At 41.1% G+C, this 16,587-nt stretch overlaps 1 protein-coding gene across 4 annotated transcripts in view; it reads right to left on the reverse strand.

Moving 5' to 3' along the window:
- FHOD3 (formin homology 2 domain containing 3) overlaps positions 1 to 16,587 on the reverse strand; it is a 415,647-nt gene that overhangs the window by 128,083 nt on the left and 270,977 nt on the right. For all 4 annotated transcript variants that reach the window (XM_055705739.1, XM_055705737.1, XM_055705738.1 and 1 more), the window contains exons 7-8: positions 9,018 to 9,129; positions 1,554 to 1,648 (exon numbers count right to left, since the gene is read on the reverse strand). In XM_055705739.1, the coding sequence (XP_055561714.1) occupies positions 1,554 to 1,648; positions 9,018 to 9,129 (207 nt within the window). The remainder of the gene's footprint in view (positions 1 to 1,553; positions 1,649 to 9,017; positions 9,130 to 16,587) is intronic.

A 16,587-nucleotide genomic window follows, 5' to 3' on the forward strand; every position in this document is an offset into this window, starting at 1 on the left:
GTGACATGCTGCTTGCTGTTTTCTCTATAATCATGAAAAAAATCCCATTAAAAACATCATAAGGCCGTCCATAAGCCAGATCATAATTATAAGTGTGGCATTGTGGGATTCCTGTCTTCCTTGATCTTCATAACTGCCTTGCTCCTTTGACTGCGAGATGCTTTTTCTTTTTGTGTGCTTTTAAAAAACTGCCTCCTCCCCAAAATAGCTTTAAATGTAGTGAAAAGCTCAGATGAAAGGAATCAACTATAGGATAATAAAAGTCAACAGAGAACAAAATTTTGGAAGAAGTCAAACACCAAGTAGCTTACAACTGTGTGGATAATGAAGAGAATTATCTCAGAAAAAGGAACCGGTATGCAAAACAACAAGGTGTAAAACAAAATGTTAAAAACTAGTCACCTGGGCTTTAACAGCACCTACAGACAGAAGCATATAAAGCTGGTGATGCCTTTCAGAAAGAGTACGTCAGTGAGATAAGGTGGTCTTTTGAATTCAAGAGGGTCCTTACTACCATGTAAGCAGTAGAAAGGGTGACTAAGTACAGTAATGTCAGTGACATTGCCAGGAGGGGTTTTTCCCTCTCGGGCATCTTTGCTGGACAATATCTGCTATTAAGAAATCATTTTATTGAAAAAACTACCAAAGCAAACCACAGCCCCAGCCATGTAGCCATGAGCACAATAAGCTGGCAGCTTGATTTATGATCTCTACTAATAAACTCAGGATCTTTAAATGAATATAATGAACAATAATAGTAGTCTGTAATACTCTTGCCTATGCAGTTTAAGCATAAAACACGCAGCTATTTTGATTTGCTAGTAGTAGGGTTGAGCTTCTGTGCTCTTAAAAAATATCCATTTTTAATTTTAGTCACCCTAGGACTTGTTTAGGACCAGATGTTAATTTTTGAAGAACTTACACTTAAGAATTTCTAACTTCTACGGGCCTTTCACTTTCTACCTCCTCATAGCACAAGTACTTGGGAAAACATTTGATTTTACTGCAAAACTATACTTATAATACACGACACCAGAAAATGTAAAGAAAGAAGAAAAAATGTAACCTCTTTTCTTTTTTTTTTTTAAAGCAGAAACACTTTTATGAGCACTCAGACCTGTTAAATTCATCATATTTGGTTTGCAGTAAAAAACCTCATTAAATTATCTAAACTAGAAAATTGTGCACAATGCAAGCCTTTGTGAGCATGTGATCTTTTTGCCAGCACTTGCTTTCTTTCTCCCCTTCGATAATATACTGAGTTAGTTCGTTGAATTTTGTTTTGCACTGCATTGTCCATGTCGGGAGAAGAGCCATGTCATAACACATCCATACAGCAACTAGAAAACCAGTAATTCCACTCCCAGCTGCTGCCTCTGAGTGACGGCAGCACAAGTAACAAGTGTGCTGATTCATCCTGCAACTTGTGCAGCTTTTCCTGCAACTTCTCTGGGACACGTCTCCTTTGTCATATATTCCCAACAGGGAAGATCATTATGCAATTGAAAATACTAACGTTATCTCCATCAGTTATGCTAGCAAAGTAAACAAACCTTGTTAACCAAGGTCATTGCATAAACCAGTAGTTCAGTATCAACGCCATCCTTCTCCTCTAGGATCTCCATGATGTTGGACCACGGCTTGGCTCCTAGAGGAAAAGCAGAAATCATTGGTGACAGTGATCAAACCCAAAAGCTATAGCATCAACATTTATCCAAAAAGCAGCACAAGTTGGAATATATGGCCAGGTGGAAGATCAAGCTGGAAAAATGCAGCTTCCTCTACAGTCTTTCCTGCTTCACAGAAAGTAAAGTCAATGCAGACAGTGAAAGCTACAGTACATCTTAATGCAGGGGTCTAAAATATGCCAGATGGACTTTCCCCAAAGGTACCAATTTCTCTCCCTTGGTGATGAAGGAAGCTCTGTTAGCCCAGTGTGATTGACACCAACATCTAAAAATCAGGGGGGAGGAATTTTAGCCCACCTACCACAGATTCATACAGGCCTAGAAAAATCTTCAATAAAATCCTATACGCTACACTTTCAGTGCACCTGTTGTTCACGTTCCTAGTGCTATTACTGAGTTATGCTGCATTAAGGTAAGTCCTGCTAACAAAACAGTGTGGCAGAGGAACACTGTTTTCTAAAATTACAGGCTGTGTGTCTTGGATAAAGGAAATGACCAATGAGGGGAAAAGATTTGTGCTGTGATTCCTATTAAAATTATTTTAATAAGAATCCCCTCTACAGAACTTTAGATATGTTTCTCTCGTTTGTCCACTAAGTAAGGTCAAAATTTGTGCTTCTAGTTATGATGTATTTGCTTGATTTGCATATTGATTTGCAGTTGCATTGTTCTTCAATGCCCAAAACCAAGTGGCTTAGTGAGTTACCATGCCAAAAATGTCAGACAGGCAATGTCAGTCAGACTCAAGATAAGCTCCTGTGTGGAAGGTACCTTGTAAAACCATTTTACTTAATTTGACTAAAAGGCAGATAGTTGCATTTACTAAAGAAAACCCCCATGTAACTATTTTATCTAGGAAACCAAACTCAATAGTGAAAGGCTATAATTCAGTGTTTTGTTTGGAGTAAAGTTAAAGGTGAGAAGGACAAAGCAAAAAGCTAACCCTAACTTAGAGATACTCAATTCAACTACACAAGTATTACTCCAAGAGCCGCTGAATTTCATGAAGGAAAACATGCAGAGTATTCCACCAGCCCACATCCCCTAGACACTGTAGGGATGATGATAGTTTGAGTATAATGAGGCAGTAAAATGCAAATATTTCATCATAGCCACCTGTTGCTGACTGATCAGAGACTCTGCATTTCTGTCACAGTGATAACAGCCCTTGTTTATGCCTGCTGATATTATATATATATCCTGCTACACCGAATTAAAATCTCTGCTAAGCAAGGATGTCCATTTTCAAGGCAATGGCAGTCCACGGTGCGGAAAAGCCTGTCTATTAATGAATGCACAGAAAACAGCAGTGTTTCTCCTGGTTTCTCTCCCCCTCTTTTTGAGACAGTCTCTGATCTTTACTACTGAATAATAAATCAGAGCCTCCTTATACGAAGCAAAATCAAAGGGGTGGGGCAAGGTGGGTAGGTGTTCAGCCTTAGCTCTCCAGGTGTATTTATGTGCATTATTAATTAAATACTAATTCAAATACATGGCTGTAATGAAAAGGCATTAGACCCTCCTTACTATATTCTCTGCATCACCAGACATTTTGTGCAGTACATGTTCAAAAGACATGTGGAACAAATTCGCTCGGCTCACAAATGATATATGATCAGCAGGAATGATATCCTTAGTACAAAAATGTCTTGCTGTGGTTTCCAGTGAAAAATACAAATGGAAGAAAATAAGAAAGAGAAAGAAAATGGGGAAACTGTGCAAGTCTGACTTATAACAATGGCATTTGGAAAAAAGTGAGTTAACAACAACACAGAAAATTAATTCTTTAATCCATTTCATTATTCAGTGAGAGTCATTCATTATTTTGCAGGCAGGTTTTATTCTTATTGGAAGAATCCTGTTCTGTTTTTTAAAGACAGCATCCTGGTGTTTAATTTTTTTCCTGAATGTCTCAATTACTTCAACATTATCATAAAAGAATATTTCATGATCACTATTCTGTTTTCTTGAAAGGATGATGTATGATTTTTTTCTACCCCTGCTGCTTCTTTATTTCAGAATATAATTTTTTAAAATTGTTAATCAGACACCCTTACTAGTAAGGCAGCCCTGTAATAGCTCATCCATCTTTCAAAAGCTTTAAATAAGGTGCTGCTACTAAATGTAAGCAATTTCCAAAATCTAGCCTTAAATTTGAGATTCTCCATCTATTCCCTGACTAATATCAGGAGGAGGCACTACTGTCAATGACTGATAGAGCTACTCCAATTTGAACCAGATTAAACCTTTCTTTTCAAATGCTATTTTCCTCATGATCTCAAGATGAACAGCCAAGGGTTAAATGTGGAAATAGCCATAAGGGCACCTTCCCACCTGGGGACAAGGCAATTCTGGTGTGGAAGTCGCACCGTTGACTTAGTGCATTACTATATTCCTTGCTAATATATAATGAGAGCCTACAGTGTCCAACCTATGATCCGAACAGCATGGGATATAGGCAGATCTAGAGCAGGTGTGTGCTCTCATCCACTCTCATGCCCTGAGCTTGGATTTCCAAATATATTGTTCCTGGATTGTCACCGCTTAAGGATGAGACCACAGGCTGGAGTCTACATAAAAAAATAATTTTCAAGGCAATATCTTTGTAATGATAACATGATAGAAACCAATTCAAGTTCTCCTTTCAAGCTGCATAGAAAAAATTTTGTGAAAGATACCTGGTAAAATCATATACTAAAAAAATGTTGACTTTTCTAAACTCATTGGCTGCTGTAGTAAAACAATGACACTCATACAAAAGCTATGAAAAAGATAATGTGTATTTTCCCTTTTCCTTTAAAAGACTATTTGTATTGTGGAGAATATTAAAAGCTCTCCATTTAAAGATGGAGAGGAACCTTTGAGGAGACTATTATGCAAAAGTAAAATCTACAGCTTTCATTTTCTGTGTAATGGTCAGAATATAACAAATCCTGAAAAACTTAAACTCAAATCTAGGTTTGGCAATGCATATGTATTTCTAGTAAAAATAAAATAAATGCATTTAATATTTGTATATTACCTAGTCTATTTTTAGAAAGAGTAAGTGTAATCATTTACACTTGCCAATTCTCAAAAAGGTTTACTTTGTGAGAATTCTTTGTCTCCTCCACCTGATTGCAATGCAGAAGAATGATGATGTAAAGGGATGATGATGTAGTATCCCAGTGATTCGTCTGGGAGCAGACTAGGATGTTCCCATAAGGCTGTGACTTCCATGCAGGACTTGTGGCAAAATTGATGGGAGTGATGAAACATGTTCACTGAAGTAAAAGAGCAGACGTTGAGTTTTGTGTGTGTTCTCCTGCCTTCTAATGGGTAAAATAAGAACTGCTCAGCTGCCTTTCACAAGCTTCTCACTCGTCACAGCTCATTATCATGGCTACTCTGACAGGAAGGCTGGAGCCTCAACCGTGATGCTACTTACAACACTCCAAGTAGTCACACATAGTGCATAAAGAGGTGGAGAACTGTGGGGTTGCAACAATTGAGCCTATAGTAAATCAGGGCCATCTATTTATTCAATAACGTTGCCCAATGTTTTAAGTCTCAGCCTTTTCTCAGCTCCCCCTTAAAATATTTTTACATATTTAATTTAATGCTGTCATTAATGTCTTACACGAAATCTTGATGTCACAACTACGCAGGACATGCACAGTATATATGAAGCATGAAAACCTTTGCTTCAGGCCAGAACCATACATGAGGACTGCCACCAATTTAAACAGTTAGGAGTACAAGCTGTTGAGGCCTTTCCAAAAGTATTACTGCCTTTCCATCCTATGGCAGAGTGCACGTCTATAGTAGCCATCGGATGGAAAGACAGTAATACTTTTGGAAAGGTCTCAACAGCTTGTACTCCTGACTATTTAAATATCAGTGAACATACAGCCTTCCATTATACCTACAGTATGGCCGCTGACTTAGTGGGTATCTAGCTATGTGTAAAATGGCACAGAAAGCAGAGAAATCATAATGCGGGGCCATTTACAAACAACATAACAAGTCAGATAGTAGAAACAATTCACTAATAGTATGTGACAACGTCCAGTCAGTCACAGGGCTTTAATCTCTGTCCTAAAAAATGCTTGCTCATGATAAAGCAGCCCCAGCCAGCAGAGTGCAATGCCAGCATCCCTTTCCAGAGCCTGCACAGTCCTGGTATGCTTAAACAAAAAGAGATCAAATTTTCTGGGGCTCTGAAACAAGAAAAGGCAGGGGGAAGGGGGAGCTACGTGGAAGTATAAGTAGGAGCAACTTCCTATATGATGAGGGTCATGCAGTTATTCATTTATAGTCTGCTTATATCTGAGAGTAAAGCCAGCATTTTGTGGATTTCTGCGCTTCAGTTTGCATATGCATGCATTTTCACATAGGAACCACAGATTGGATTGCTTTGAATCCAGGCTGAGTTAATATGGGGTTCTATATGTTAATCATGTGTGGTATGCATATTGAGAAAGTCTGTCATGTCTCATCACCTTGTATGTACATGAAACATTTGACTTTTTTCAAAGCAGTGCTAAACTTAATTATATACTGCAAGATTAATGACAACATTTCAAGAAAAGGCACATTGATTTTTCTCCCTCTGTATTATTTCTGTACTGTTAATTCAGTCATTAAAGGCAGGTACCCCTCAGTTATAACCCACTAATTTCAGTAGATAAATTAAAACATAGCACATCCACAGCTAAAAGTAAAGGGCTTTAATAAAGCTTTTGACACTGTTGTCCATACCATTCTCCTGGAGAAACTGACTGCTTGTGGCTTGGATGGGGGTACTCTACACTGGGTAAAAAAACGGCTGGATGGCTGGGCCCAAGGAATGGTAGGTAGTAAATGGAGCAACATCCAGTTTGCAGCCAGTTAGAAGTGGTGTTCCCCAGGGCTCAGTGTTGGGGCCAGTCCTGTTTAATATCTTTATCAACAATCTGGAAAAGGGGATTGAGTACATCCTCTGTAAGTTTGCAGATGACACTAAGTTCAGGGGGAGAGTTGATCTGCTGGAGGGCAGGAAGGCTCTGCAGAGGGATCTGGACAGGCTGGACTGATGGGCCAAGGCCAATTGTATGAGGTTCCACCAGGAGAAGTGCCGGGTCCTGCACCTGGGGCACAACCACCCCACGCAGCGCTACAGGCCTGGGGAAGAGCGGCTGCAAAGCTGCCTGGTGGGAAAGGACCTGGGGGTGCCGGCTGATGGCTGGCTGAACATGGGCCAGCAGTGTGCCCAGGGGGCCAAGGCAGCCAACAGCACCCTGGCTTGTATCACAACAGTGTGGCCAGCAGGACAACTTCAAGAGGGATGTAGAGGTGCTGGATTGTGTCTAGAGAAAGGCAACAAGGCTGGTGAAGAGTTTGGAGCACAAGTCTTATGAGGAGCAGCTGAGGGAACTGGGGTGGTTTAGTCTGCAGAAAGAGAGGCAGCGGGGGGATCTTATTGCTCTCTACAAGTACCTGAAAGGAGGTTGTAGTAAGGTGGGTGTCAGTCTCTTCTCCCAGATAGCAAGTGACAGGAGAAGAGGAAACAGCCTTAGGTTACTCCAGGAGAAGTTTAGACTGATTATTAGGAAATAATTCTTCACTGAAAGGGTGGTGAAGCATGGGAACAGGCTGCCCAGGGAGGCAGTGGAATCACCATCCCTGGAGGTGTTTGAAAAACGATGCGGTGCTTACGGACATGGTTTAGTGGTGGACTTCGTAGTCCTGGGTTAATGGTTGGACCTGATGATCTCAAAGGTCTTTTCCAATCTAAACAATTCTATGATTGTATGACTTTGATGACCTAAAAAAGGACCTAAATATAAAACAAGGGGGAAAAATCTCTTTTGTACCTAAGTGCAACTCATTAATATTAAAACAAGAAAGAAAGAAAGGAAAACTGGATATTTGGGGCTAAGTTATTTGCAAAGAGTTTATGAGACTATCCACCAACCCACAGGTATTAGAATTCCCATAAACCCTCTCCTCATGCTCCTAACACATATCCATCTAAGTAAATACATCACATTTTTCACATTGTTACTTAAGTTTTCTTATTTCTTTGGGGCATGTAAACGTTTGCTTAAGGCTGTTCTACAGATAGAGACAGGAATATAGAGCACATGGTATTGTGTTTAAGGTCCTCCTTTCTTCCTCTTTTTTCTTTAAGGAGGTTTACTAGCATGTGAACAGATGACAATTTGAACATGTTGAGAATACCAGTGAGTTCAGAGAGCTGAGGAAAGGCTAAGAATGGCTGTAAAAATAATTCATAGGGCTCAGAATTACAGTAATATTGTAATTACACTTCTGCTTATGGCATTGTAAGGTTTATTGGTTTTAATTCAAAACAGACAGCCAACCCGAAGAGTCCAGCATTTGAAGTGTTATACTGCGTCTGAATTGCCCCTGCCTGCTCCCCTGCCATAAGAGAAATTTTGGGGTTTTTTTGTTTTTTCCACACACTCATTCTGCTAGCTCAAAGCAAAATCTGGCTACTTTCTCCTATTTCTGGCACCACCTTTCTCCCCATCTCCCAATGATTTTTGTTTCACTTTAAGTATATCAAGTCACTCAGACAAGTTCAGCATGGAGGCAGTTACTCCACAGAGGGGATCTTGCTTTCAACCTCCATGTGTTTGAGACCACAACAATGGCCCTCCCAACCTCAAAAAGTCTCCTTGAGGCAAAGGAATGTTTTGCATCAAAAGACAATGCCCTGGGAGCTTAGCAATGGCTTTGTGGGAAGAACAAGAAATAACCATTTTTGTTCTATTTATTTGTAAAAAATACAGTATACATATTCAAGTATTTTTCATGAGCCTGAAGGGCAACAGATTTTTTAGTATAATATCTGCTCAAGGGCTTTATTTTAACGTAACAACAGATGGTTTTGCTTTTACTATAAAGCCTGTACTATTCCTGACCTCGTCTTTTTCTTCAAAGGGATTACACTGATTAGATATCATTTTCTCTTCTAAATCAGAGTGCTGCTTCTCAGAAGGAAGTGGAAAGACAGCCTGGTCCAAAGGAGCCTCCAAAGTTGGAAGATGCAAAGAGGCTTACTTTGTGCATGGGTGCAGGGAAGGAAAAATGACTGTGTTGCCCGGGAAGACAGTTGAAGTTCCTCAGCTTTTCACTCATCGCTTTCCCACTAAAATGCTTTCCTCAAAACAATCTTAAATTGCATGAATACATAAAATATGCTTTTGCTCAGGAAATGAAGGGTATGGCACACAAAGCAGGCCTCATGACAGCAAATCTAGAACCACTGAAAATCAGTGATGGAAATGCCACCCTGATCTCAGTGGTGCTGGGATTTTGCACCCCTCAGATAAGGCTACTCACCTCTCTTTTCATCAACGGTAGATACTGCCTGGATCAAAAGTGGTGCGTTGGTTTCTGTGTACTCCACAAACACCAGCAGCAGCTTCAATGCTGTCTTTACCACCAGGCGGAACTGAAAGAAAACAGTGCGACTTGTCATTCAGCAAACCACAGCATTTACAGATGTGCTAAATGACACTGGGCAAGATGCAAGCATAGCGATCCAGATCTGGTAATAATACATGAATGGAAGAGCTTAAGCTGTGCCAGGACCAAAAAAATGAAAGGTAGTCAGCTGGTTGAAAATTCTGTTCACCAGACAGTGCTCTCCTAGGGAAGTCTCAATAGTCAATTAATCCAACTGAAAGCTTAGTGCTGCCACATGTAATAAAAGGTTGAACATGCCACCTATGCATGCACCTATAAATATCCCCAACATTGCTGTACAAAGCCTGATGTACACAGAACCTACTGAGCTAGGAATGCATATATTCCTCTACTTCTCAACACATTTATTTCCCCCTTTCACTATGAGCTTCTAATGCTGTCAAATTGCCGTATGATGGAATGACTTTCTCCTTATGCTTTCTTTTTTTTATAATGTTACTATTTAATTCTTAAATTATTAAATAGATCAATCTTCACTATTTAACACAACTTGGGAGAAAGTGTGTTTAATTGCCATCTGCCCCACCCTGTCAGGAAATGTGTGATTTACAGGAACTGAGTATTCTGCCTGCACATTTTCAAACTCAGTTTTTTGCACATCTCCAGGAGTGTTTGTTCAGCAAAGACTCAACATGGGTAATACAGACCTACTGGAAATCAATAACCTGTCTATCAGTTTCATCACAGATCTCCCATTTCCAGAGAGGATCATTTGACTATTAGATAATTTTCACAGCACTGAGTAAAAATTTTTAGGGACGTGCTTGGCATGATCATGTATGTAAAAAACCTTTACTTAAGGGAATATTTGGTGTTTTTAATAAAAGGAGATGTAAAAGAGAGGGATTTTTTAATAGACAGGGTTCTACATGCCCAGCTGAGAGGGCTTTTGCTAGGAGAACTTATTCTAGACAAAACCTGCTACAGCCTCAATCTAAGTTATGGATTTAAAGCTAAATAAAAGGTGATACACTGTTGGTCCCAGAAACACGATTTCCAACCTACTGTGATTGAATCAAGCTCCAGAAAAAGAGGTATTTGTAAGTTTACTCTATTTTTCTACTACCTTGTTGTTAAAAAAAACTGTCCGACGATGTATAAGATTTTTAACAAGACAGCTACAGTTACATGGTCATTACTCTCTCCTTTGCCAGATTTTTAAATCTACTTTAGGATGAATACAGGCTATGTATTCATAGCCTGAGATAAGCCATGCTCTAGAAAATCCTTGTCTTTGTCTCACTACATTAAGTTGGTAGGCACTCAGAAACATAACTGCCTGCACACTAAAATGCCTCACCCTGGGGGAAAGGAAAAAACACCCGTATACTGTATTACTAAACTGTTTCAGGGAGATATATATATTATTTTTTTCCCCTCATTATTAGCTCATTTCCATTCCCTCATTATTTCACATCCTCTCAACACAACTCACCTAAAAGGCAAAGCATCACTATTAATCATTTCATGGATTTCATGCAGAGACAGTGACTGTGTCTAAAAAAGACACAAGTGCAACAGGCATAGACTCAAGCTACTGCATTTGCATTGCCACTCACAGAGTGGCGTACCAGAGCTCACTTCAAGGTCATGAGATAAAATGCAGCTTGCTGCTATAAACACAGAGTTTAGTGTGAACAGTGACCTTGGGTATTTCCCTAGCTTCTCTGGTTTTAGCCACTTGTGCTGAACTGAGCTTAATGCACTGCAATGATACTACTAGCAACGCAAACTTTTCTGTTGTCGAATCTAGAACTTTCATACTTGATGTGTCACTGAATCAGTTACTTTCAGGGCTGACAGCCATGAAACCCCAGTGACAAACCTGAAAAGGTGCCTTAAGATGCCTGGCTAGCCCAGTTTGCAGATGTACTGCTGCAATGATACTCTATAGATACATGGGGTAGTCAAATTAAAGGAAACTGAAATCTGATGACACACCAACAAAGCACTTTCCCATGATTGCACTGGACATTTGTGTATTTGCCTGTCAGGCCAATACCTTGCTGCTTCTGCTCTGTGATGGCATTTCCCTTAGCAATCAAGTTCAATTGTTTAATAGACATATTGAAAGAATTTCCAACAAGTCTCCACCTGTTTTGTAAAGTTACTTTGTAAAATAGGAGTAACCAGATTACTGTAAACAATTCTAGCATTAACATACTTCCCAGACAACCACTTGCATACTACCTACTAATCTGATCAGGACCCTGCTCCTAGAAAAGAAATCTTGGATATTACTTTTGAAGGCTCTTAAAACCTCAAGGCTTGGTGACATGGTGACAATGGGACACATTTACACAAAATTACTCCATGGCAAAATTCCCATATGTTTGCATTTGACAGCAATCAGTGGGGGACACACTGAGTTTATGTCTAGTTTTGCAAATCTCTTTGTCTTCCAGAAAGAAGTTAGAGCAACACCTTTGCTTCAAATTTTGCCTGCTGGCTATGGCAGATGTTGTAAGAAGGAGCTGGTCCCTATGTGCCTTGTACGCTGCAAATACTGTGAAGCCTCAGGGCAGCCCATTACAGTTGCACCAGACCAGGGCTCAAGCCAGCTGAATATTCAGGTGCTGTCTGTAGGTGCCAGCCTCCTGTGCCTAACAGGCTAACAGATGACAATGTAAGGATTAAATGCCACCCAGAAGCAGAACCGGAGAAAAGGCAGGATGAGAAAAGCTATGTTTTGCTTGTCGTTTAACTAGTAGAGTGACATTGTAAGTTCAACCTGTACATTTGCTGGGCTTTTCCAGCTCCTCATAAAATAGCCGATCAGCCCTGAGAAGCGGAGGACTCTGTAGGTGAAGGTACATACATACCATGGCAGCTTTCTGCTGGTAGTCAGCACAGCCACTACTTTTGAGAACTGCATTTAAAACATGCTATTTCCTCCTCGATAGAAAATGGTGTTTGAGATCCCTGAGGGCACTTTTAAGCCTGCACGCTGCTTTGGACACCTCGGGCAAGTACAAAACCAAAATACTGCAGTCCTAGACTAAGCTGCACAATGCCCACACTGGGGACTTGCTAGCTACCTGTGACCCACACAACCTTTGCACACATCTTCCAATGAGGCTTTTTAATACTGCTTTAATAGTGCTTCTTGACAGAAGCAGGCAATCATCAAGCAGTGAAATGCCCCTTAGAAAAGTGAAGTCATCAGCTAGCCAAAGCCTCTCCAAGACATCTGATTACCTGTCACCCCCCGACACAACGACAATGCAAAGTCTGACATACTGACACAAAAATGAACTCTAATTATCCACCATGGCACCAAGAAGTCTCTGAAAGTTCTGTTCCATGGACACTTGCTGCCAAGACCAATGTGAAGCATGGTCTGTTTCCTTACATGGCCTCTAATATGGTGTTCCAGCTGTTAAATTATCCCTCCATTATGACCTGTGGGCCTGACGTGCCTGTAGCAGCTCATGCATGCTGCTGCTGACACGTTAAGTGTCAGGTATCACAAGGGGAAGGGTTTCAACCAAGACCAAGAATGACCATTTCTCAACTTCCAAAATACCAGAGCTATTCAGAAAATTTCCATTTGTGGTTAACTATGATGACTGTCAAAGTGGGAGATCCTCACTTATCTTCATGAGTGAATTATAAAATGCGTTTGCAGAGCATGCCTTTTCAATTATTTAAATAGTAGACAGCTACACTGCAAGAAAAATAACTGTAAATCTCAAAAGTGGGAGGTTGCTTAACAGGAAAAAAAAAAAAAAAAAAGAGTAGAATTCATCGACTTTCTTGCTTTCCTTTGTGAAGTCAGGGGAATTTCTTCCAGTTACTGGTATTGTATTATTCCACATGATGTACCCAGATGGCACAGCAATGGCAGCAATAGAAACAGGTTTCACATTTCATTCACCAGCAGATGAATCACTATTCATTTGAAACACTGTTAAAAACTTCATGAAGGCTTTTAAGGTTGTTTCTGGGACTTACTGGGCTCTCATTTAATATTGAAGACAGGCACAACCACTTTCTGAATCATCTTTACAGTCACAGTTCTGTTAAAATCCATAGGGCAATCACTATTACTTCATGCAGGACTACATGTCAGAGAGCAATAAAAGGGGTAGACATATGTTGTGTTAGCTGAAAAAAAGTCCTGGTATCATTACTTTGCAAACATTGGTTGTTGCAATGAATTCTGAATTTCCATCCTAAATATTACCAGTTAGTTCAAAAAGAAACATAGAATCATAGAATCATTTCAATTGGAAAAGACCTTTGAGGTCATCATATCCAACCGTTAACCCAGAACTGCCAAGTCCACCACTAAACCATGTCCCTAAACACTGCATCAACGTGTTTCTCAAACACCTCCAGGGATGGTGATTCCACTGTCTCCCTGGGCAGCCTGTTCCCATGCTTCACCACCCTTTCAGTGAAGAACTATTTCCTAATAATCAGTCTAAACTTCTCCTGGAATAACCTAAGGCTGTTTCCTCTTCTCCTGTCACTTGCTATCTGGGAGAAGAGACTGACACCCACCTTACTACAACCTCCTTTCAGGTACTTGTAGAGGGTGACAAGGTGCCTCCTGAGGTGCCTCTTTCTGCAGACTAAACCACCCCAGTTCCCTCAGCTGCTCCTCATCAGACTCGTGCTCCAGACCCTTCACCAGCTCCATTGCCAATCTCTGGACACACTCCAGCACCTCTGCGTCCCTCCTGAAGTGAGGGGCCCAAAACTGAACACAGGATTTGAGGTGCGGCCTCACCAGCGCTGAGTATGGGGGGCAATCACTGCCCTGGTCCTGCTGGCCACACTGTTTCTGAATCAAGCCAGGGTGCTGGTGGCCTTCTTGGCCACCTGGGCACACTGCTGGCCCATGTTCAGCCAACCATCAACCAGCACCCCCAGGTCCTTTCCCACCAGGCAGCTTTGCAGCCGCTCTTCCCCAGGCCTGTAGCACTGTGTGGGGTGGTTGTGACCCAAGTGCAGGACCCAACACTTCTTCTTGCAGAACCTTATGTAATTGGCCTTGGCCCATCAGCCCAGCCTGTCCAGATCCCTCTGCAGAGCCTTCCTGCCTTCAAGAAGATCAACACTCCTGCCCAACTTGGTGTCATCTGCGAACTTACAGAGGATATACTCAATCCCCTTTTTCAGATTGTTGATAAAGATATTAAACAGGACTGGCCCCAACAATGAGCCCTGGGGAACACCATTTGTGACCTGCTGCCAGCTGGCTGTAACTCCATTTGCCAGTCAGCCACATTTTAAACCAGCATAGAGTATAACCATCCAAGCCACGCTTCTCCAGGAGAATGCTGAGGGAGGTAGTGCCAAAGGCTTTAGTAAAGTACAGGCAGACAACATACACAGCCTTTCTCTCATCCACTAGGCGGTTCCACTTATTGTTGAAGGGGATCAGGTTTGTCAGGAATGACCTGCCTTTTATAAACCCATGCTGGCTGGGCTTGATCTCCCCATTGTCCTGCATGATAATGCTCAGGATGATCTGCTCCATAACTTTCCCTAGCACCGATGTCAGGCTGACAGGCCTGTAGTTCCCTGGATCCTCCTTCCTGCCCTTCTTGTAGATGGCTGTCACATTGGCTGACCTCCAGTCAACTGGGAACTCACCCGTTGGCCAGGACTGTTGATAAATGATGGAGAGTGGCTTGGTGAGCTGCTCTGCCAGCTCCCTCAGTACCCTCAGGTAAAAGAGAAAGCTCACTGAAGCAACAAACACATCTCACAAAAGTGATGTTTTAACAGTCCAGAGATTAAATCAGGATTCTTGAACGTCAAAACAATGAAGTACCAAAATGTTTATTAAGTCAGAAAAGAAAGTCATTTTGTGTTTTTGTATCACGTGTGAGCTAATTTATAGAGAGGAAATGATGTTAGCATCTTCTGGCTAAAGATAAGATGTAGCCAACTATGTAAAAGGAAGAAGAAAAATTACAAATCCTTTCCCTGTGACTCGTTTAATGTTATACGGTGGAGTTTGGCAATCCCTTTCTTTTTTATCTCTTTATACTTAGACAATCGGAAATGTGTTACAGACCCAGCCAAAGAGACCACACAACAGGCTGCAAAACTCATGCCTCATGGAAGAGATTGTCCCAGTTGTTAACCACGTGACAGGAAAGGCTTGAGCCTTTACAAGGCACATTGTCAGAAAATTCATTAACTTAAAGACCAAAGAAATATTTGCAAAGTTCAGATTTAAAAATTTAGGATTTTTTTCTTTTTTTTTTTAAGGAAGAAAACCAAAACAAAATTGAGTAACAACCTAATATTTCACTCAGGGCAATGCAGTTGCCTTGGATTTACTCTATCCAAATTTAATGGAGAAGTAGGTATTGGATTTTTAACTAAAGATTCACTATGGCCGAATCCTCATAGGCCATGAGTCCTCAAACTACGGCCCACGGGCTGGATACGGCCCCCCAGGGTCCTCAATCCGCCCCCTGGTATTTACAGAACCCCCCCACCGGGGGTTGGGGGGGGGGGAACCAAGCAGCCGCAGATGGCTGCCTGCCACTGCATCCGCACGCCGGCCCCCTGGTTAAACAGTTTGAGGACCCCTGTCATAGGCCATATTCATTCTGTTGATACAACACAGCCTGGCAGAGCTGCAGCTAAGGAAGCATGCAGTGCAACCAGCGTCCAGCCTGCTGGTGAGAGATGCACAGGAAAGCCAAACCCCTTCTTTCTTGTGGGGTGCAAATAAACCCCAAACTTCAGATCTCGTGCTCCAGGAAGAGCCTGCTGGCATTCTGCCAGCACCTGCAATGCAGCTCAGTCTCATGTTTCACAAGGGGATTAAACCACCTCCTCTTCACAAAAGGAGGAAAGACCTTTCTGGAATGGAAGATTTTTTCTACATATATATTTTTAAATAAAACATGTAATCTATATTGTATATAATTAATAACATTATTTATAATATGTAACAAATATATAAAGTATACAGCGATATATTATAATATTAAATATAGTATTACATTATTTTCTTTTGCAGTAAGCAAGGAAAAGAAAACATTAATATTGAGCTTGAAAGAATGTTAGAATAATTTAAGTTGGAATGGACCTAATATCACTTTCCTTCTTACCTTATGTGAAGAAACCCAGTTCCCTCTTCCTCACATACCATGTGCTCTACCCACCTAACCACAGTGGTGAACCCCTGCTGGACTCACTCCAGTACATAAATATCTGTCTCACACTGAGGAGCCCAAAACAGGACCCCTGAACTCTTGATGCAGTCTTATCAGCACCAAATGGGGAAAGACATTTCCTCCAACTTGGTGGCTACAGTCTCGCCAACCTAGCCCCAGATGGATCTGGCCTTCTTTCACACAAGGGCACACTACCAACTGGTGTTCAAAATCATCTTCTCTTATTCAGAATGAGTATACAGAATTAAATGGTGTGATGCTAAAATAAACATCTG

The sequence above is a fragment of the Falco cherrug genome, chromosome 3 (assembly GCF_023634085.1).
Source record: "Falco cherrug isolate bFalChe1 chromosome 3, bFalChe1.pri, whole genome shotgun sequence".
NCBI lineage: Eukaryota > Metazoa > Chordata > Aves > Falconiformes > Falconidae > Falco > Falco cherrug.